The sequence below is a fragment of the Zootoca vivipara genome, chromosome 2 (genome assembly GCF_965207765.1).
Source record: "Zootoca vivipara chromosome 2, rZooViv2.hap1.1, whole genome shotgun sequence".
Classification (NCBI taxonomy): domain Eukaryota; kingdom Metazoa; phylum Chordata; class Lepidosauria; order Squamata; family Lacertidae; genus Zootoca; species Zootoca vivipara.
In genome coordinates this window covers 36,885,841-36,909,947 of record NC_142584.1, presented here as the reverse complement: position 1 = coordinate 36,909,947, position 24,107 = coordinate 36,885,841, and the positions used below count along the sequence as shown (strand labels likewise).

General features: G+C 46.9%; 1 protein-coding gene across 1 annotated transcript in view; it reads right to left on the bottom strand.

Moving 5' to 3' along the window:
• Positions 1-23,749, bottom strand: part of LOC118079915 (heparan sulfate glucosamine 3-O-sulfotransferase 3B1-like) — a 34,351-nt gene extending 10,602 nt beyond the window's left edge. The window contains exon 1 of the mRNA XM_035104665.3: positions 22,980-23,749. Within this exon, the coding sequence (XP_034960556.3) occupies positions 22,980-23,560 (581 nt within the window). The 5' untranslated portion in view covers positions 23,561-23,749. The remainder of the gene's footprint in view (positions 1-22,979) is intronic.
• Positions 23,750-24,107: the final 358 nt, after the last annotated feature.

The window sequence follows — 24,107 nt, the reverse complement described above, 5'->3', positions numbered from 1 at the left end:
GTAAGAAAAACTCAGTATCGTCTACACTTAACCAAATTAGCTAGTTTTAGAAATAGACCAAAGGGACATACAGTGGTACCTCGACTTATGAACGACTCGACAACCGAATTTTTCGACTTACAAGTGGGGCAAATGGCCACACGCTTACAAATTTCTCAACATCCGAACGGAAACCGCGGCGATTTTAGATAGGGTTTTTTCAACTTACGAGTTTGTAGACTTTTTAGACTTACGATTTTTTCGTTTCCAATGCATTCCTATGGGAAATCGCGTTTCCAATGGCGCTTTTCGACTTACGAATTTTTCGACCTATGAAGGTGCCTTCGGAATGGATTAAATTCGTAAGTTGAAGCACCACTGTATCAGAGGCACACAATAACTGCATTTTTAAATTTCTTTATAAGGTTCAAAGCATTCACATTAACTGGGACAACTAACTTAACCATCAGGGTAGCAATTGAGAAGACATGTTGGATGCTACTCTCAAGAGGACCATATCAAAAACTGGGCATGAGAAGATGCTCTGCATGCGGCCTGCAATTGTGCTTTGACCCACCTGTCTGTTCCTGCTGCCACCAAGCTTTTGCCAGCTGCCTTCCTTCCATCTTGCAAGCAAGGCTCAACTCGGCCAAGTAAACTACAATGAGAATTGTAAAAGCCACTGCTGTGCCACCTTAAATTAAACCAAGCAAAGGTTGGGCTTACATACAGCAGGTTTAAATGGAGGGGGGGAGGGAGAATATAGGCTGGCATTTTTATGACAATAACATCATGTGAACACAGCAAAAATAAAAAACAAAAATGCAGCACTAACCTTACAACAGAAATCTGTCTGATATAGCCCAAGGTAATTATGAGACGAAACTTTAAACACAGAAAAGCTAAAATGGTCTTAGTGAAGAACTACTTGAGTTTAGAGGAACAGACACTTTTAAAAAAATGTGTTAAGGCACTGGTTCACTTTGCCCAACAGCCACCTTCCAATAACAGGCAAGCATCAAAGGATATGGCATGGTCCAGAAGACAACATTCCTAAGCTAAGCCAAATCCTAAATGGCCTGAACACCTTTGTTAACCTTTGTTTATCTACCTACTTTAGCAAATAAACTGAAAAGGAAAGGTGTCCGTTGTTGTTATTATTACTATGTTGTTTCCCTTTGACAATCACTATGCAAGGACAGGATTTGTGGTATTCAGTATTCTTATCTACAGCTTTTGAGAAATATGCCCTTTAATTCTACCCAAAACCAGTTTTCACTGGATGGGGAGGAAGAGCCAGGCAGAAACACAAGCTTCTGTGGGACATCCAAAGGATAATGGCTGGCCACAGGAGTTCTTTTTGGAAAGATTTGCTTTTTTTTGTTTCCCTTCAGGATATTCCCCCTTCCAGGGAGCCATGTTCAACGCCTGTGGGCTGTTTTCAAGAATGGGTTGACAAGAGCCAGCCCATATATATTCTCTCATATATATATAGCGCCACCCTAGCATCACCCATCCACCTTGACAATTGGGTCTCTGTGTCCTCCCTCAACAAAAGCCACCCCCTCCCACCTTCTCAGTCAGCCTCTGTATAAAGAGAGAGGTAGCTTTTGAAGAGCACAAAAAGTCACACTGCTGTGGAGAGGCCAATTATAACTTTGCACAAGGCTGAAACCCCTGAACGGGATTGGCTACATGGTGGCAGCAGCCATGTGATCAGCCTACTATCAAGCTCTTTGTTTAGGGCCCCGTCTGCACGGGAGGTACCAACACCACCCTGGTGGCAAAGCACACAAAAGGAAAGCAAGCTTTCAATGTGCCAGAAGCTGTTCTATTTATCCAACAGTGCCGTGATGCACTGGACCAAGGCACTCAAGGAGCAGCTGCTTAAAAGCCCTTTCACTGACTTCTCCCTATGGCACAGGCTTCCCACCTTGGAGAAGCCGCGAGAGGTCAAGAAGGGGACTTCTCTATGTGAAGCTTATATATAACCACCACAGTTATTATGACCTTCTTTAAGATTCCATTCAGATCACCAGAAGCAAAACTGAGATTCTTCTTTCTCACTTCCTTCAGAAGATTGAGTACACAGCTTCCTGAATGTTCTTAAAACAGGAACTCGCCTAAGCCAGGACAGCTCACGCATTAACATTTCAAGTGCATGTTTTGCCGTTTGCATTAGTTGCACAGTACCTATGATTTCCTTACTGTTTGCACGTGGCTTCTAATGAGGAAGGGCCATAGCTTAGTGGCAGAGCATCTGCTTTGTGTACAGAAGGTGCTAAGTTCAATCCCCAGCATCTCCAGATGTAGCTGGGTAAGAATCTGGAATGACACCTTGGACAGCCACTGCCAGTTGCTGCAGGCAATACCAGACTAGATGGATTGATGGTCAGATTCAGTTTAAGGCAGCCTCCCATGTCCCTGTGCAAATAAGGCAGTAGAGAAATGGTTGGAGAAATTGGGGTAATTAATCTTGAATGTTTACAATCATAGCTGGAGTTATTACAAGTTCTCAAGAGCTTCTGAGAGGGTTTATATTTCCTAACCAGATCAGAGGGGTCAGTGCATGGACAAGATGCAAGACACATACCCTTAACCACATCACCTGCTTCACAAGGGGGCACAATATGGTCAGAAGTTGAAAAGGTCACTCCTTAAAACTACTTTACAGCCAGAAGGTGACCCAGACAATGTGTGCTGCACTATAATTTCCTCACGCCGGAATAAGAGGTCTAGCAAATTAATACACTGTTGATCCTCTCTGCACACTGAGCCTTAAATGCATTTTAATACAAATGGGATTGCCTTCTCCAATCTCCCATTATTGGATTGGTGATTAGTCAAAGAGATAGACAGACACTGCATCTGAAATTGAATTAGCCTGGTCATGAACAGAGAACATCAGCTCCCAGGCATGCTTGGAGAGAAAATCAACATGGCTCAGGGTTGTAGAACAAAGCCGGTGCCCTCAGAACTGCCACCTCGACAGGAGCAAGAGCTGCAGCGGAGTGTCAAAAACCTCTGGCAAGATCAGCTGTTCCAACTCGCCTCCCTTTCCTAAGATAAACAAGCAAAACAGCAGCAAGGGTATTAAGTCGGAATGGGGCGGGGTGAACTGGGGTTCTCAAGAGAAGCACTGTGCCCTGTGAATAACCCAAGATAGCCAAACAAGGCACAATGGCAGGGAGGGAAGTAGACTTATCAAAATCCTTCCTGTAGACAAGGATTCACAGGAGAGCTGCGAGGGGATAAACAATCCACTAAAAGCACAAGGGGAGGCCCAGCAGACAAACCATTTCCACCCCAGTGCTAAAGTGTTGAGATAAACAGTATAGCAGGATGCAGATGGCGCTGTGGGTTAAACCACAGAGCCTAGGGCAGGCATCCCCAAACTTCGGCCCTCCAGATGTTTCGGGCTACAATTCCCATCTTCCCCGACCACTGGTCCTGTTAGCTAGGGATCATGGGAGTTGTAGGCCAAAACATCTGGAGGGCCGTAGTTTGGAGTCGCCTGGCCTAGGGCTTGCCAATCAGAAGGTCAGCGGTTCGAATCCCCGTTACGGGGTGAGCTCCCATTGCTTGGTCCCTGCTCCTGCCAACCTAGCAGTTCGAAAGCACGTCAAAGTGCAAGTAGATAAATAGGAACCGCTACAACGGGAAGGTAAACAGTGTTTCCGTGTGCTGCTCTGGTTCGCCAGAAGCGGCTTAGTCATGCTGGCCACATGACCTGGAAGCTGTACGCAGGCTCCCTCGGCCAATAATGCGAGATGAGCGCGCAACCCCAGAGTCGGTCATGACTAGACCTAATGGTCAGGGGTCCCTTTACCTTTAAACAGAATAGCAGACAAGTGAGTTAGGCACCTGTGTGATTTCAGTGACAGGGTGGAAAAGGCAAAAGCCCTCAAACTCACCCTCCCACCACCCAATCGAAACAGTTATGAAAATAGCTATACATGTGACGCTACCTGTCTGCTGGATGAAAACCATGCTTGGTGCAAATGAGGCCAAGGTGAGAGACACAGCTGAGCCACACAGAAACTGGTAGAAGAGTCCTTTTGGAGATGAGATAGCAGCATCCAGGGTAATCACCTGTATTGTTATGACGGTCTCAGGGGCAGAAGATGGTGCCCCAAGAAAGAGGAATCTCTTAGAAGGAACCTATTCCATGTGGTGGGGTGAAGCAATATCCTCCTGTGACAAGGATGTGCCTCCAGTGGGAGAGGGTTCCTCGTAGTGAATAATTCAATCAATAGAAAGAGGTTTGTGATGAGCACGTAGACTGCACGTCCAATTGCCTGCCTGATGTGAAATTTGTAGAGGTCAACCTTTCCCTAGATAAGCTGGTAGACAGTACTAGAGAGGAGTCATCTGTCATGGTGCATATCGGCACCAATGACTTGAGTAAAATAGTCCAGAGTTCTTTGAAGCAAAGTGTTTCCTCCCAATCTCATATACCATCAATGAAGTTACATTGTGAGCAGACAAAAGCAAATATTTTTACACCCAAGGCAGCTCAACTATGAAATTGTGACCATAATATGTAGTTGTGGCCAGCAACTAGGACTTTGGTTTGATCCAGTAGGGCTCTTGTTACTCTCTTGGTTGTGTAAGCGAGGCTTACTCGGGAGGCGAATGCATACCGTAGTAGAACAGCTGCCTCCCAAACAATGATCCACTGGACGCAATTGGGAATGGCTGGGAGGGGAAGAGTTCAGAAACTGGGAGGCTGAAAAGCTGGAACTAAAATGTGAGCACCACACTACATTCCTTCCTGGGGAGACAAAAAGGCTCCAATATCTGAAGAAAGGGGATTCTGATCACACCCCCGGCTTTAGTCAGATAGCATCAAGGTATCTTTAAAGAGAGCGACTGAGGCATGAAGGTGCTCTCTGCTGTAGGTATATATAATTTCTAATTACATAGATAAAGTTTTAATGAAAGACTCTGCATTTCCAACTCAGTAATTTGACAGGGACAGAGCAAGGTTGTAATTAAGAAAGGCTCCCTTTTCCTCCACCATTATTAAGAAACTGGCTGTTCATCAGGACGCAGGCACCGCTTCCTCTCGGCTTACCGGAAGCTGCCACTTCCAGAGCAGCAATTGCTTTCAGAAGAGGCATGTAGGAGGAGCATTTGAATCCAGTCAATGCCCCCTCTCATCTGAATCATCCAAGCACATGCCTGTGTAGCAACAGAGTCTGTGGTGTTCATTTCTTCCAGAGTTGACCAATCTTCCTTTTGCCTGAGGGTCACACTCACCCTTGGCCAACCTTCCACAGTAGCAGTGGGTGGTACCCTCATATCTACACTTCATCTGATTAGAGGTGATTATTAGCATCCCCATCAGGGTGCTGAATATATTGGTTCTTCTTTTGTTTTTGCTACTGCTGCCAAAATCAGTAGAGCCTTGGGAGGGCTCTGGGCCCAAGGGGAAGCCCCCTGCTGCCTGAACTTCATTCAGTTATTTTGGGTGCTCTCAGACCAGTCAGATCCACTTCACATCCACTCACATTTAAGCTAGACATTTGCCACCAACCACGAGACTGAGATCAAATAGCACCCAGCCCCTCTCTTTCAGGGAAGGACTCAAGGGAATGATGCACAGCTTTGCAACTTCCTCAGAGTTGTACAAGCATGAGCCTAATGTGCTATTATTTGCACAATACATACCAGGTGAAGAAATAGGCTTTTGCATATTTAGTAGTTGTATAAGGAGGGGGGATTTCAGCATAAAACTCACTATATCTACTGAGATTCCATCTTGCAGACAATTCATTACATATGGAAGGATCCTGTCCTCTCTTTTCACTCTCCCTTTACACTAGAATTCCTACCAGTTGCTACAACTGGGGTAAATTTTCCCTGCCCACCTTTCCCCACCCATGCTCATTTTACATCATTCCCCCCTTTAAACTCACTTTCAGATACAGCCCAGATGCTACAGCAGGGCAATGGTTCTGAAGAGGCCACATGGTGGAGCAGCAGGCAGGTAATGGGGAGAGGAAGAAAGGCTACACACCAAGCCCATTGCAAGCCACACCTTCAAACCAAGTAAGGAAATAGCATTACAGTTGTGCAAGAAACTCCCAAAGCAATATGAACCTGCCACTTTTAAAATATATATATATGGAATGACATGTTGGAAAAGTGTGAGTGCAACAGTTTGAGACACTGGGATTCTCTGAAATAAACCAGTTAAGTGAATGGTGCCAATAGCTAGAATTACAGGTTGAAGGTACAGGATGGGCTCTCTCTATATGCAGAGGGGCTATGTGGAAGCATCCTAAGTGTGTGCTAAACAGTGCTTCCCAACCAATGTGCCTCCAGATGTTTTGGGACTACAACTCCCATCATTCCTGACCACTGGTCTTGCTAGCTAGGGATGATGGGAGTTGTAGTCCCAAAACATCTGGAGGCACACTGCTTGAGAAACACTGCGCTAACAGACTCTAAACAAGGAATGACCTTCAATACTTGGGATGTGCCAGTACACACAAGCACTCTTTGTTTCCTGAATCCAGTGGCTAATGGCTTAGCATTAGGCAAGCTGGCATTTTCATTTAGCCCTCACCGCTTTCATTTTTCCAGGGGGAAAGGCGGGTGAGAGATGTTTGTGTCTCCTTCCCGATCATACAGTGTGCTCCACAGTCTTGGGGAGGGGGGGGAGACTTGCTGAAGGAAGGATCAGCACTAAGGGAATATTCCATCCAAAAATTAAAAATACAACCCTGCTATGTTAGCCTTGGTAAAACTGCTGGAGAAGATGCAAGACTGCTTGAGCAAAGCATGGAGAACTGTGGCCAGATGTTGTTGAACAATAATCCTCATAATCCCCAGCCACTAGTCATGTTCACTGCAGATAGCATTCATTCTCTGGATGGCCACAGGTTCCCAACTCTTGGCACAAACCATATGAACAAGCCGTTTTCACATTCCTTGAAATTTACAAAGCCAGCGAATAGCCACAATACAAATGGTCAAAAGTCATGCAGCTACAAAAAGCATCAGTGGAAAGGTCCGCACCTCACCTACAAACCAGGAGTGGCCAACACAGTGTGCTCCATATTTTTGGACTACAATTCCCACCATCCCCAACCACAGCACAGCCAATAATGAGGAAGGGTGGAAGTTGTAGTCCACAACAGCTGGATCATTGGCTACACCACGGGTGTCAAACACAAGGCCCGGGGGCCTAATCCGGCCCGCCAGACCTCGTCATGTGGCCCGCGTAGCCGCCGCCGACAGTATCCGCTGACAGTAGTTCTGGAGCCTGCGATTGGCCGAGGGTCAAAACCGGGGGCGGGGCTGCAGGTGGAGGCCGGGGCGCTGGAGCCGCGCTGACGGCCTTGGCCAGGCAATTTCAATTTCGAATGAGGCTGAGGGAGGCGGTGGCACAGCGGCCAGACGGGGAAGTGAGATGCAGGAGGAGGAGGAGGAGGAAGCCCGCCAAGGAGGTAGGCGCCGCCGGCAAAGTTGGTGCCTGGACGGAGCAGCGCTGGATTTTTTTTTGGCGGGCTTTGCTGTTGTCTCCGAGAGCGAGTGAGGCGGCACTGGGGAGCCGCCGCCCACTGCTTCCCTTCCTATCCTCGGCTGCATCCGGGAGGTGGGTGAGCGAGCGGGCGAAAGGGACGCGGAGTGAGCCTGAGGGGGAAGTAGGCGAAGCGCAACAGCCGCTCTCTTGATGGAGCCGGGTTTCTCTTCCCTCTTCCCCCGTTTTCTCCTCATAGACACTCGGGAGGGTGCCTGGCTTTTGCTCTGCCCCCCACCCCGAGCCACCCTTTGGCTTCAGTTCCGGCGGAGCTGCTCCCCGGGGGGCGGCCGGGAGGGAGGCGGCGACGGCACGGGTTCCTGCTCTTCCCGCTCTGCCGCCGCCTCCTCTCAGCCCCTCATGATGTAGGGCTCCAGATGGAGTCGCCTCGCGGTTTGAGTAGGTGGGAGGGAATTTTTTTGGGGGGGGGAGGTTTTCAAGCCTCCTCTGCCTGAAGTCCCGGTAGGGAGAGGTGGCGGCGAAGACGACAACAGCGCGGGTGGGGGGAAGAGCAGCTCTGAGGCGAAGATGCACGTCCGCTGGGGCTGCCGCCGCCTTCCTCCTCGGGAAATCCGCTGCCCTCCCTCAGCGCGAGGGGAAGGGACTCTGGCGCTGAGGAGGGAGGATGCAAAAGCAAAGCAGGGAGTTGGTGCTGCACCGCATTTCCTGCCCCTCTCCAAAGCATGGGGTGGGTTGCAGCGTGTGGCATCCTGCCTAGCGGGGTTTGGGTGTGCGCAGGGCGGGAGAGGGAAGCCCTCTTTCCATCTGCAGGTTTTTAATCCCAGCAGTGGCTTTCTCCTTCCTGCCGAAGGTTTAGTTGAGCCCCCCCCCGAAGCCGTCGATCCCCACCTTTTGTTCAAATTTCCCTCGTTTACATCCCCTCCCACACACACGCCATGACGCAGGAATGTGATCCTCGTGGGGGTGGGAATGAGCTTACATTATTACAAAAAACAGTAATAATTGAATGCAGTGACAATAATTTATGATAATAAAGAGTGGGCACATAGTCCTACAGACACAACCGGCCCTTTGAGGGTGACCAAACTGCTGATGCGGCCCCCGATGAATTTAAGTTTGACACCCCTGGGCTACACCCTGCTGCAAACCCAGGGAATACAGGAGACAGTCCTGAGCAACCATGGGAGAACAGAAAGAATTCCCCGCCCCTGTTAGTTGACATCAAGGCTTGGAGTGAAATACTAGCCTGCTATCCCACTTTATCAATGCCCGGTCCTCTTTCTGACTAGTCGTCACCCTCTGGCTCCACACCCCACCCTCCCCAACAAAGATCAGCCAAACACCATCTAGATCAGGCATGTCCAACAGGTTGATCCTGGTATAAAGCTTAGTGATCGCCTTAGTGTTCCTTTTAGATCCCCTAAAAAAAAAAAAAGGTCAACCACTCATGGCAATGACAATGGGTAGCTCACAGCCAGTCTCTTTATACTTTGAGTAGATCACAGTCTCTTTGGAGTTGGACGTGCCTGATCTAGATGATGGTTAAGCTTGTCAGGCAATAGAAGATATATAAATGGAAAGAGAATTCCCTCCACCACATCTGTGCCTAACACTTAAGCAAATTAGTATATTAAGAGAAAAGACAAGTGATATGCCAGCTATTCTCCCCATGCCAGCTCCACCCAGCACCGCCGCCCAACTTTCCTACTTTAAGCAGATGCCAGAGATTCAGTCTTCTGCCTGAAGGATGCACTAACAAGTTCAGCCATTAGTTCCCATCTCCTATCATCATCACTATAGGGTTGCATCCCAAGCTGTCCGTGTGAATGCAGAACAGAACTTTTGCTGTCCTCTTCTGTCCCTGGAGTCCCCCAAATGCCCTCAAAAGTCCCCTCTACAACAGGGGGCAGGACAAGAGGGTGAAATCACATTGTGCAAGTGGAAGATCATTCATATGATACTGGGTTCCACCCAGAAACTACAACTTCTAGTGAAGGGACTTTAAGATTCCAGGTAACTGTTCTTTCTTGCCCCAACACCCACATTTCCTGTTTTCTTTTGCTGTGCTCCAGCACATCAGACCATGCCGAGACATTCCCAGTCAGATCTACAGAATGGATGGTGGAAATGGAAGGATTACAGGTAAAATGGTAAGAGGATTACAACACGAGTCATGAATCAGGGGTGCAACATCCTAAGATATGGAAGTTCCTATAAAGCAAAGTTGGAGCACTATTTTCTGGGAAATATGGAGTGATGGGAAGAGAATTTGTTTGGGTTTATGACAGTTTCCAAATGATGCTTTGTTATGGATGTTTAAATAAGAAATAAAACTTCTTTGGTCCCACTCCTTGTGGTCAGCTGCCCAACATTGCTTGCATATGCATAAATCAATATAAACAATACATTGCAAGGAGCCACAGCTGCAGGGCTTGCTTTTTCTACTGTTCTCATTTGGTGTGTTCACTTCACGAATAACCCAATGAGAGATTTCCTCTTCTCTCAAGAGATAATTGGAGCCTAAAAGCTTGACTGAGAAAACACATTTCAGCAGAAGACAGAATGTCATCGCCAAGAATGAGAAATTAGTAAAAAAAAATCCATATTTTACCAACCAGGCTTTTATTGTTGTTGTTTTTTGCTTACACTCCCAACTGCATTTCCATCCTCCATGCCTCCCACCACTTTCTCTCACCTCCAAACCCCACACCAGATATGCATTTCAACTTTGGGTACTGAAAAGGTCCTCCGGATGTTGTTGGACTCAAATCCTATCTTGGCCAACAGTCAGTGATGATGAGAGATTTAGTCCAGCAATATCTGGAAGGCCACAGACTTCCTGACCCTGGAGAAGTGGGTTTTTCCCACATTATGATTTTTGCATAGCACACACACACACACACACACACACACACCACCATGATTCACAATATATTGCCAGGTCAAAAACTATGAAACAGATCTCACGATATGGATTTCAAACCAGTTTTGGATGGTGTATCAATATATCACCCAGCCCTATTTAGGGGTAAAGCCGGTGATTAATTTTCAGGAATCAAGTCAAACCTTTTGAACAGCTTCCCCACCTCCAAGGTAGCAGTTAAGATGCTAAGTCTGATTTGCTGCTTAAAACAAAAAGCAGCAAGTAATCTCATTCATCTCTGACAGCCACTTATGCAACTAATTTTTTGCTGGTGATTGATATTAATGCAAATTTATATATTCCACCGGTTCTTGTTTGGAAGAGCTGCTCTCAGCTGCTCTTTTTGTCCTCAAGCAAATGGGAGAGGTTTCAGCCTCCTACGCATTGCCCCAAAACAGAAGTACCTATTTTTTTAGCATCACACACAAGGGTGGCCAAGTGGATGTCAGTGACTGGCGCAGCCCAAGCAAGCCTGATCTCTCCAGTCATGGGGCTGCTGGCCTGTTACTGGCTTTCAAATCTGTTTGACAATCCGGAGAACTGGCAAGCAATTCCATGTACATATACATTGCAGTCATCACTTCAGTTGACAAAATGATTTCCCCATTTCTTAATGAGGCGGCATGCAGCACACATTATATATAATGAACGCAAGTCAAAGAAGCTCATGTTTCTTGGCGCAAGGATTTGAAAATATTTTCTAAAGCCAGATACAACACATTAAACCCAGGAAACTGAGCCCAGCATTAAATTGTTTCGAGGGCAGCAGAACTCGGTGCTGAGAGTGCAAACATCACACAACAGAGCGGCAGAGCTCCTCAATCATTTCAGACACCACAACAGTGACAACAGGTAGCAGCCTTGGTTGCTTTCCAACCCTGTAATTAGGCCACAGGAATATGTGGGACCTGGTATTTGTTGTGCTTTGAGGCCATATGCTTTGCTACCCAGCAGAGCTCTGGCCTATTTATTATCCCTTTGACTCAATGATCACCAGTCCTCGACAACAACAAAAGAGCAAGGATGTTGGTTGTCTTTCAGGACAAACTATCGGAAGCTGCAAAGCGGAATGTCCAGACGCTAAATCAGGCATCCCCAAACTGCGGCCCTCCAGATGTTTTGGCCTACAACTCCCATGATCCCTGGATAACAGGACCAGTGGTCAGGGATGATGGGAATTGTAGTCCAAAACATCTGGAGGGCCGAAGTTTGGGGGTGCCTGCGCTAAAACCAGTAGAGGAGCTTTAAGTTTCTCATTTTAGCCTTGCATGCAAAAGGGCAAGCTGGACATTTCATACAGTTGTTGGGTTGAATGATGTCCAGGCATTGATGGCGTTATTGGATACAGCCAGCATTTTCAGCGCAGGTTGCCTCTCATGCTCACAGAGATGTACGTGTGTATGAACGCAGCAGTCCCCAAGATGCGGATCAGGCACCCCCAGACTTCGGCCCCCCAGATGTTTTGGACTACAATTCCCATCATCCCTGACCACTGGTCCTGTTAGCTAGGGATCATGGGAGTTGTAGGCCAAAACATCTGGAGGGCCGCGGGTGTAGATGAATGCAGCCATTTTGATGGAGGAGAGGGCTTTGTTAGCAGCATATGTACCCAGTCACTTCTTGTAAGTGTACAGCCTCTCAACATAAAGAGCATCTAGGGACAGCCTGAGGCTTTTTGGCAACCTAAGGAGAACGACAAAATGGTGCCTCCCTCCCCACCAAGGAAGAAGGAATCAGTGAAGATCTACATCAGATGCAAGACGGGGTGGGGATAAGGCTCTACATTGGGTTCTGCTGCCCCTGTGGATCCTGCCATCTGAGATGGTCGCCTCACCTTGCCTCATGGGTGGGCCGGCCCAGAGTACGATGGACTACACAAACACATAGGCTTGCTTCACAAGCCATCAGAACTGGCCTGTTAAGGTCTTGAAAGTGCTACACAACTGGTTCTAAAATCTGAACTATAGCTGGAAGGTGTAGGGAATGAGGAACACTTGTACACATATATACACACCTTCATTATTTGAGAATGTTGTTCAGAAATGGCACATAACACAGACATCCAGATTTGACAAACGCAGCAGCTGAGACAGACCCAATGAAAAAGTTATTTAGCTTCTGCTCATGCCTGAATAGGCCAAATAGGAATGCCCATTTTCCGCTCTTAATAACAGGGCTGCTAAAGAGCAAGAGTTGGGAAACATGGGTCTCTAAATAAAGAGCTACTATCCCCGAACCACCAGGAGAAAAGCCTACACAGAAAGTTTTCATCATCACTTTTTTACGCTACTCAGCAACGTTCCATTTCACTGACGGCCCCAGAGTCTCACCACAACTCAGAGCCATGGGTGGACTCACCAGCCAAATATGTCCGCTCCGGCGCATGCTCAACTTCGGGGGTGGGGGGTTGGGGTGGGAAGAATCAACTCCTCAACAGGTGAGGCTGTGAAACATGATCAGGGAAGACAAAGCAGTTCCCGTCAGCGCCGTGCTGGGAAGAACGCATCATTTGCGCCGCACTGGGAGACATGCTTGAAACAGTAGTGCACTGAAATCTCAGCAACATGAAATAATCTTTGCCATCTGTCTGAACAACTCAACGCTCCTGTTGCAATCTGAAGGAAGGCTCCCAGAGAAACACAAGGGCCTTGCTGATGGATCACAAGAGCCCGTCCCTCCTTTGGGGGCCATTTTCCTCATAACTTCATGCTGCGACTAAGACACTGTGATTTGGGTCCCGCTGGAATCAAACTGGAAGGCATTATGTGCCTTGGAGAGCGGATGAAAAAGAGCAGGGAGACCCCCATCTTGAATTGTGCTAGGCTCTTTCCTCCAAAGAGCTTCATTCATTCAAGAGGCTGTAAGTATATTCTGAAGTAGAAGTGAAGAGCCCCTGAGCTGATGCGGCATGAAATCAGATACAAAACTTTGCTCGGCGGTTTGTTTCAGGCAACAGAGTTGGACAAAGTTTGGAATGTTAAAGCACTGTCTACGATTCTACTCAATCATTTTTCAAAAATGAAGAAGGCCGGCTTTTCAGTTCAAGTATTTGTTTTTTGGATGGGGAAGCTGTTGTAAGAAATCCTATTATTATTATTATTATTATTATTATTATTATTATTATTATTATTATACTGTCTTTCCTCCCAAAGGAGCCCAGGGTGGCAAGCACACCCTCAACTCTTTCAAAAAGCATTCTTATACCAAGTACCCTCCGTGGTTTTATTCCCAGTCCAAGGGCTTAACAAACATGTACATCAATTGCTTATAAGTCCCAATGTTATCTAAGCACCAATCCCAGAAGCAGCCCAGGAGTTCATATTGCCAGATTTCAAGGGAGTAATTGATAGGGGTTTTTTCCCCCATGTGACATGTCAGCACCCTACCTGTCTGACATCTCCAGCCCAATACAATGAGGACAGGGTTGCTTCAAGGCTACCACCACCAGCCTTCCCAAATCAAGGAACAGACAATGCATACAAATACAACTCTGCAAGCATGTATCAGTCCACAGACTCAGCTTACTAGACCCAAGGTGTAAAGTAGGAAAGGATAGTATGTTCAGGATTCTCAAGGGGGATGGAAAGTTACCATTGCCACCAGAAATGTGAAAACAGAAGGTTCCCTATGGAATTAATTGCGGTGGAGAAGAAAACACAGGACTACAACTAATGCTGTGAACACACTGTAACTTGAAAGCACATTAACAGCACATATCTCTTTTTATAAAAAAAATTACTGTATTTTATTTTTCTGTTGGAAGCTGCCCAGAGTGGCTGGGGAAACCCAGCCAGATGGACGGGGTATAAATATATTATTTATATTATTATTATTAATTATTATTATTATTATTATTTTATTGTAGTTTGTTACAGGTTACTGTGAATTGTAACTCTGATCTCTGATAGATAAACTACAGCACCTATAATTATTTGAGGGAAAGAATGTGCTTTAAAGGTATAGTGTGCTTTAAAGGTAAGATGCACAAGCTGCCTTCATTTGGACTCAGGGGAGGAGGGGCAGTTCTCCCCACCCCAAAAGAATGCTTGCCTCCTACTAAAGAATCTCGGTGTTGGAGGGTGGGACTAGCTTAGGACACCGGGAGTTTTATAAGTCATAAGGGTCACAACTTCAGCAAAGCATCCGACACAGAGAACAATGAGCTCTTTTCCATTCTCTCCCACATATTTGCTCATCAACCTGGGAGCCATATGGAAAATCTAACAAGCACAATAGGAAGGCAGACAGGATCAATTCCCGTTACTGAAAAATGGCATCCAACATTTGACCAAAGACTACTGGGATACTTTATTGTATCATATGTTCTTGTTTTAGCATTTGACTAAAATTTGGCAGTTCTCAGAAGTCAATGTCTGCGTGTTGTTGTTTTTACTTATTAGGAATCAGGCACCGGCCATCTAGGCACTACTTCCACAGCCAGACATTTCTATCTAAGTAGAAACAATTTCCAATTTCTAAGCAGATAAGGAGAGGCCCAAGGCCCAAAACCCAGGACCCATGCAGCCACACATAAGGACACACACAGACAACCTTCCCTCAAAATTAACACCATTTGGTACAAATATTCTTGAGATGTACAGATTGTGTAGTTTGCTATACTCTTAAAAGGCCAAACAGCATTGCACATTAACCATTTTCACAGTGCAAAAACTTGCGCTCACAAGTCTGGTAAGAGGTTGGTAGACTGTGTGTGTGCATATTTCAGCAAGTTACCCACAGCTCCAATTTTCACAACTGCTGCCACCCCCAACAATTATATTAGGGTAACATAGTGATGGGGAAGTTAGGTTGAAAGCATTGTTCAAATACCAGGAAAGTTATTCTGAAGGTTTTAAGAAGCGTTCGATTACATAAAGAAAGTGATTGCATCCTTCAAGCCTAGCTGCAAAAAGGGCCATTTTCTCCCACCTTGCTTTTGTCCACAAGGATTCCGGAGTCAGTGCCGAAGAGAGAGAAAAAACCCAGGAACTCTAGTGCTTGTAACTACTTAGCATTAATAGCTGGATCCAGTTTCCTTTCCTTTCCTGCCGAAACATTTCTGCTCGAAGCCACTAAGCAGAAATAGTATGTTCCAAAGACCTTCAGCTATCAGGCTGCTGTTTTTTTGGAGTTCTGCAACAGAAGCTGGCATATTTTCAAAAAGAGTCATTGCTTGAAGTGTGAGGTTCAGCAATCTCTTCCCATTACAAACAACTGAGCAGAGAAAGATTGGGGTGGCATAAGATTTTAAGATTGAAAACAAAATTATTCTAGTTTAGCAATTGCGTACATATTACAACTGCAAAATAAAGGTAGGTGTGTGTGTTTTACCATTTAACTAAAGTTAACTAAAGTTGTGCACAAGTCAGAATACAAAAATGCATTCGGGTCTGAAATTTCTTCCTTGGAAACACATGCGCACTTATCTGGAGAAGGTACAAATGAGCACAGCAGGGTTCAGCTTTGAGCATCCATGCAATCCTAAACACACTTAGTAGAGGAGCACCACAATCCATACATGTCAAGATGAGTAGGGCTTAATCCCAGGCAAGCACGTTTAGGAGCACAACTTCAGTTTAATTAACTCTGTAAATGTGCTTAGGCTTGCACAACTTCATGACAACATTTGTCAGAATATCACAGCATGTTCTTCAGAAGTTCCACTATGCTCCATGTTCTGAAATAAGCCAAATACAAAATAGATACCTCATAGTCTTAAGATCATTATTATAATCACCATGATCTTTGCTTGGAGCCCCATATCTGTAGCTGCATAATTACTAGCTTCACAGAAGTAATTTCTTCCAGGAGGAAAACTGCTTGCATGTCTGCTGAATTGGCCTTAGACTAATAGATACATTAATTAAAACAAGAGGCATTTTATTCTGGTGAATCATTTAAGCCTAAGTAGTGTGGTTCTGCTAGTGCAGGCAATCCCATCCCTAAAGCAAAGTGTTCTCTTAAATATTGACTTATTCCACTTACTGGATCTGGGAATCTCATTTGCAATTAGCTGCGTACCCATTCTTTACATGGGAAGGATTAATCAACCATTTTACAGTCTAATTTAGGTCGCTAATTTAATACAGAACTCAAGATGCTTTAACATAATTTCGCTAATAAAACCATGACAGCCAGTTCTTTAGCCAGCCACACATAGTTCTTTTTTAAATGCTATGGATGCTATTGAGGATCAAACTTTTCCAACAATAGCTAAAGAGATGCTGCAGATATTGAACACATTCCCTTCTCACTTTTACCCTGTTTAGCTGTTGCGAACTCAAGAGTTGTTTGCTGCCTTTGCCTAAGCAAAGTTGGGGATAATGCTGCTCTTTAGATCTCAGGAGCATTTCCATTTGAGATTACCGTTAACATTTTAACTCAGAAATTAAGGTGTAATTCAGTACACATTACTGAGGAATAAATACCACTGAATGCAACAAGGCTTACTTCTGAGCAGATATGTATATGTTTGCACTGTCTGAGGCTGAAAATGTCTTAGGTGTGTTACAGTGTGCCCCCCCCCCCAAGTCAGTTCTGATAAGGCACATATGGAAGCTTACTTGCTTTAAAACACACAACCATTTCTCAATACTGTAGTTCAAGGTGGCCAGCCTTGAAGTTAATCATAGATAACATTGAAAGCTTTGCAGTCAATATGAACAGAAAATCCCAAGGAGTTATTTCCTCCACTTCCCTTTAAGAGCCAACTGTTCCTGGCTAGGTTCTAATAGAGTTAGTTGACTAATTTGGGAATGCTTAACTGAGCAGACACACACAACCCCTACAATGCCTTGTTAAGTTTCACCAGAAACAGGGTCTTCCATAAGAATTTTTTAAAAAATAGTTTTTAAAAAAATTCTCCAAAATCCACAGCAATACCTTTAAGTAGGACCAACCAAAGTATCACAAAATTTTCACTTGGAAATTACTTTGAATGATGACACAAAATATGATAAAATGAATATTTTTAAAAAGCCTGTCATGGCAGTAACCAACCATCCTCATCAAAATTTGTAGATTTCAAATAGTCCAAGTGGCAGATCTCCTGCTGAAACATATCGCACAAGAGGTGAATTTGCTGACGATGAACACTTGCATCTCCCTTCAGAGGCAAGCCTTTTGCTAAAAAAATAATATCCTAAACTAGTCCCCTAATCCTGGTCACACTTCTGCATAAATGGCTTCCTCGGGTTGAGTTAGCTGCAATAAACTCATAGGCTTTGCAGAATTTGAAAAAAAGACATCTCATTTACTTCAATGGCTATATTACTGCAGTTTTCTCTTCCCCATAAAATCAAGTAAGTTGAATTAAGATTTGTGGCTATTATCTCAGTAATAATATAATTGTGCCATAGCCCAAAACTTGAGCAAATTCAGCTATCAGAGCAGAGATAGGGTGGAGGGGTCCCATTAAAATGTAACCTATAGACTTACAATGGTCTGGTGGTCAATCCAGTAAAGAGGAAAAGTAGAAGCCATTCAAATTCAATAGTATACCAAGATCTTTAGGTTCTACTAACATGCTGTCACATTACATATCGCCAACTCTGAAGTTGCTTTGGCAAAATGGAGAAAGATAGCATTCAAAATCATATGTCAGTTCAAGCACTTGGCAGTGGAGTTTTTACAAAGTTGAAGTGCTATACCTATACTTTACATTTAGGAAAGATTTCCAATTAATTGAAATGGGGCTTTCTTTTCTTTTCCTTTTTGAAAAGGAGGTGCCTCCTTTTGAAAAGGCACGCATAGAGTTTAGTTTCTGTTAATATTTGGTTGCTGAAGGGAAGGGACATGGTTCTGTTTAAGAAAGCATTGTTTACAGCAGTAAGTTATACTCTAAACACCCTTTCTTGGAGGGGGGGATGCTGCTGAGTGAAATTAAAACCTACATTTAATTGATTGCAACTGTTAAAGTATTTTAAAGCAGAAATCGTTAATCTGCCACTCAAGCTCTTGCCTCAGTTTCACATCCCTCCCAGGTCTATTCTTGTTTACGTATCATGGCTTCCACTCACAAGTCACAGTCCCCAGCTGAACTACCATAAGACAATTTAGTCTTATTAAAACAGGACTAACACCCCAATCCAAGAGCTCGTTAAAATCATATAGGAGACTAAGATGGTTTAGTTTCAATAAGAATCAAATTGAAGTAACTCAGCTGAAAAATGGTTTGCCGTTGCTGCACGGGTAGTTTGTGTCACGTGACAACTTCACAGCAGCTTGAATTGTTTGTGAGAGAACCAAGCTATTTCTCAGCGTTTTCGTAGACAGTGATTTAACAAAACAAAGCCCACTATTAAAGCAGCATGTTGTGCGCTGCAGCTGAAATCAAGCTGCCCTTCATAATTCAGCTTCAACTCAAAGCAGTTCTAAGCTGGAGTCTTTCTTTATTTTCCAGAAAAAGGGGGGGGGAGTTCCTAGGAAAATGTATGCCTCAATTCAAAAGAACATGTTTGTGTATATTGGTTTAGCTTAAGAAACTATCATTTGGCCTAACTACACATTGATTTTTCTCTTGCACAGAAGTCCTTCCTTTAAATAGCAGCAGATTGACTATTTGGCAAGGTGGGGGAGGAGGGGAGTAGAAGGGCTCAGTTGGGCCTTAATTAGGAAAACTGTTACATCCCTGTTAAATAAAAACTACCAGCCAGATGTAACTATTGCCATTTCAGCATGTCATCTCCTTTAAGGCAACATTGTTCCAGCTGACATAAAAGTGGCTTCAACTAAGCTTGGATACTATATGCAAGCCTTCCGGTCTTAAAAAGAGATGCTGCTACAAACAGTGCTGTTTTTATGCCCGTCTACTCAGGAGGAATCTCCAACAAACACAAAGTGACTTACTCCCAAGTAACTCTGCATACACTCAGCCAGTCTCAAGGAGAAAGAGTTGACCAGAGAGAGAGAAAATAAAAGGAGAAAAACAACAGGATTGTGCTGAATATGCCAAACAGGTAGAATCTCATGCTCCATGACTTGTGTGGCTGGAGGGAGGAAGAGAGGAAAGCTCATAAACCTAGTGCTAAACCCATTCCAGTTTCCTCAAGGATGCCAGAATATTCTTCTAGGCAATTAAGGTGGTCATATGTTTGGTTCCCATTCTTTCAACTACCATCTTTCCAAGGCCTGCAACAATTGGACATCCGGCCAATCTGCATAATTCATATTTGCATAACCTGCAAACTTTTCCGATCAACACTGGCACTCCAGACTCTGCGCTTATCTAGAAAGGCCCAGCTTTTTAGAAACCATCCTGAAAATAAGACTGGCACCGAGAAAAGTGCAGACATGCACATTTGATCAAAAGGTGGTTGCATTAGCCAAAATCATGCCAAATGCAAAATAAAAATCCTGTAAAGTTGGAGTTCAATGGGAGGTAATTGTTACTTTAAATTAGTTACTTTAATACGTCTGTGAATGACAAACAGCACAGTCTTTCTTCCCAGCCACCTTACATGTTAATGCTTTTGAGTTTCATCATTTAACAAAACTGCACATCAAATGCACACCTTTAAGCATGTGGCTTTCCAGTGATTAAGTCCGCCCCCCTCAAATAGTTAAACCACTTAGGCAGAGTTGAGGAAGCGTTTTAAATGCAGGCTCCCATTCCATCCACCCAACCCGCAACTTCTAAGCTGCCGTAGATGAAAATTCCCTCCTAGTTTGGTCTTTAGCAACACTTAATGGTTTTTGTCTTCCTGACAGCTCTGCTCATTAGCTACAAGCAGTAGTTTGGGGAGGATCTTTTAGAAAACCTTGAACGCCGTCCCTCTGGATAACAGAGATCCGGCTCTCGGCTAACAAAATTAGCACTAGCCTCCCTAATCAAAGGCTATGGCGCTGGGCTGTGGGAGTGACAAAGGAGAGCCTGGGAGGAAGGAGCCGAGAAGACGTGGGCCAAGCACAGCCTGCCTACCAAACAAGCGACTTGATCCTCCTGCCAGAGCAGAAGGCAGGAAGCGCTTTCGCACTCTTGCTTACTTGGCCCACAATTCCTCCAGGAGCATTTGTGTGACCCTAAATGAGCGAAAAAGCTTGGCGTCTCCAAATACGTTTATATTGTGTCTTCTTCCCATTTTACTTTAAAAACAAATACATCTCAAATTTCCTTTACTGAAAGCAACAACTACATCTATTGATTGGTACACGTTAAAATTGTTGCCACTGTTCTTGGTCTTCCTTAATCAAACCCTTCTTCCCTGAGATGTTTTAAATTGTGTAATATTTAAAACAGAATGTTCTGAAAAACACACACACACAAACAGCAACTCGGCCATGTGCTCAGCATAGCAGGGGTTTGGATTTTGTATTTGTAATTTTTCCACCTCCCTGCACAGATTCACTCAAAGTTCTGCAAGCTGGGGGGGGGGGGTTGGGGGGGGAGTGGAAGTCACCTGACTGAGTGCAGGGCTAGGAATGTAAAATCAAAACCATTTTTATTTATAACAGACAAGGCTCTCCCTCCAAGTTATCACCACCCTATAAATCAATGGACACCTCGACTGTACAAGGATTCATTTCCATGCACTGACACATGTTGCACAGACGACGACCGCATCCCATTACAGATGCTTCTGAGGCTTCTCTTCGCAGGTCTGCACTCAGTCCCCATGAAGTGCCGAAGGTCAGCGGACAGATCCGTTTAAAAAGTGCAGGGTGTTTTTTAAAAAAATCGCACCATCTCCCCCTCTCCCATACATCTGAAGGAGAGGAGAGAATCACCTGCCGCTGGCTTGAAAACTGGTGTCTACAGCACTTTCCTCTTTCCCCCATAAGGTAGCGGAGGATTTCTGCCCCCCCCCCATCGCAAATAAAATTCTCCCCTTTAGCGGGAGGACGGAGAGATCAAGCTCGCAAGTCAAACCACACAGGAGGCTGATCTTAGACCCGCTTAAGAAAATCCGTTGCCTAAGATCTTTCGTTCCACCCTCTTTCTGCTCTCGTTTTGAACTCTGATTATTTTCCTGCATGCTCTCAATAGGACGTTTTTGTTTAAAAATTTTCCCCTTTCTTGCCCTCCCTAAAGACTCATTTCAAAGAGAAGCCCATCGGCCAAGGAGAGGAAGACAGACGGAGAAATGTGAAAGGCGCAAGAAGCTGCTGTTGAAAATGACAAGGAAGAGGGCGCGCAGGAGACGGAGTGGAGCCGCCGCTGTCTAGATTGGGAAGGGCAACTCTCTTTCCTCCAGTCCTGCAGAACTTAAACTCGGCGGGATCGGGTGAGTATGACCGCTACTACGAGGCCTTAAAACCATCCTCGCACCCCCAGAGGACGCGTGAAACTGCTCAAAGGACTCCACAACCATTCCAGATCTATTTGTCGTTTTAAATTCCAGGATCCTTAAAACGCACCCAATGGAGACGCGTTTGCTCCACAAAGCAGGTCTAGGAAAGTTATGGAAGCTTGACTTTCATTAGCGTTTGCAGAGATTCAGTCGGCACAGCGGATCGCCGGGCTCCCGTGTCAAAATAATAAGAATCCCGAGCGGGCTGGCGAACCAGGAGCTGCAGTGCTCCCTTTCGCCCAACAGAGCTCACTACCTCTCCGCGCACGGCAGGCGCCTTCAAACTCGCTCGCCGGCGCGCTGCTCAGATACGTGCGGACCTCACTGCCGTCTGAATGGGGCTGCGGGCTTTTCAGAAAGAGGGATTGGGGGTAGATCTAGAGCGAGTTCGGCTACGGCGCTTGGAAGCGATTTGGAAGCGGGGGGGAAGTTTCCTTTGCTGGCCCTCGGCTCCCACCCACTACCCTCCCAATACGCGCGCACACAAACAGCCCCCAATACAAACGCCTAGCGGAATTAATCCACGCCGGGGCTCCTGGGAACAATAACTGCAGGGCAGCCGAGCCTCACCCCGTCCATCATGAAGGTCACGGACACTTGATGCCTACACTGGAGGCCGCTCAGGGAGACCTTGGAGAGGCGACCCGAGCCTCGAAACAACACGGCTTGGAGAGGACCCTCGAGGCGGCGTGTGGGCAGGCCCACTTTCGCCAAAGCGGGCTCGGCCGGGAGGACCAGTGGCCTCCCTTGCTTACTTCCCACCTTGACCCACGCCAGTTAATTCCCGCTTCCAGTTCCAGGCACATTTTCAACGCATCCCTCTTTCCGGGAAGGGAAAGCGGGCAAACCCTCGAACAAGTCGCGTCTAAACCCGTTACTTGGGAGTCAAAGCTACTCAAACTCCTAAGAGCTTCAGAGGTGGCTTTGACCGCGCGTACTGTTGGTGCAACGGAAAAGCAGGACGACTCGGCCCGGGTCTCTCTCTTACTTACCTTACCCGCTTACCCATCAACACCCAGTAACAGCCCTGTGTGTTTTGGGGGTGAAGTAAGCAGTAAACTGCTAGAGAGTTAAGCGAGTCGCATTCTCCCTAGGAGTGGGGCAGAGGGAAATCTCCCACTTTGGGTCGATAGAGACACGTGAACGGGTTGCCGTCCGTTCACACCCTGGTGGGCTCGTAGGGTCTCAGGGGGAGGCGAGCTAAGCCTTCTGACCGGCTTCTAACGGCTCGCCCCCGACGAAGGGGGCGCCAGGCTACGCGAAAGGTCCGGGACGCTCTCCCCAAGGCCGGGCGTACCTGTACCAGGTGAGTCCCCGCTCGTAGTTGCGGTCGAAGAAGTGGGGCTCGGCGCCCACGGCTCTCACGTCGGGGTGCACCCGCAGGAACTCGAGCAGCGCCCTCGTGCCGCCCTTCTTCACGCCGATTATCACCGCCTGGGGCAGCCGCTTGGTGCCGGAGCCGTTGAGGAAGCTGGAGATGGGGCTGAGAGGAGAATCCACGGCAGCGCCGCCGTTGCTGTTGTTATTCCCCCCGTCGTCCTCCTCCTCGTCGTCCTCGTCGTCGTTCTCCTGCTCGGGACTCAGCTGGCCCTTGGAGCCCGGCGCCCGCAGCAGCAGCAGCTTGGAAAGCGCCGCGGGGTTGTGCGCCCGCCGGGCAGGAGGAGCCGAGCCGCGCAGCAGCAGGAGACCCGGCGCGGCGGAGGCGCACGCCCCGGCGGCGCACGAATAGAGCACGCAGAGCCACAAGGCGAGCATGGCGAAGAGCAGCAGCGCGAGCAGCCTCCTCCGCCCCGGCGGGGGAAGCAGCGGCGGCGAGGCAGGGGCGCCGGGGGCATCGGGGGGCAGGCGGGCGCCGCCGCTCAGGCGCAGCTGGCCCATAGGCTGCAGCCCGCGGGAGGCAACCCCGGCACCATGGCTCGCGGGGCCCGGACGGCGAGGCGAGCGCAGGAGGCGGCGGGAGGGGGGGAGGCGAGGCGGCAGCAGCAGCGCTCTCTCGCTTCCCGTCTAGTCTCGCTCGCGGTTGCAGCGAGTGGCGAGCGCAGCAGCGCTACTTTGCCGGCCAGGCTGGAGCGCGGGAGGGCGGTGAGCAGGCGCGCCTGACTGGCACCCCTCGGAGCCTATAAGAGCCGCTCGCCGCATGGTAATTAGCCCCCTTTGGTGGAGCAAAGGCAGCCAATGGCTATCCGCACTGCCCCCGTGGGCGGGGAGCCGGGAACTGCGGGAGGCGATTAGCCATTCGTATTGGCTAATGAGCCGTTAAAGAGCCCGCGGCAGAGGAAAGGGGAGAGGGGGCCGCCGAGGCTGGCGAGCTGCTTCCGAGGCGGCTTCGCGGCAGACCAGACCAGACCAGACCTCCCCGTCGGGCATGCCGTGGTTTCCACGCGCCCGCCCCGTCCCTGCTGCGGAGATGATCTTACGGTGAAGA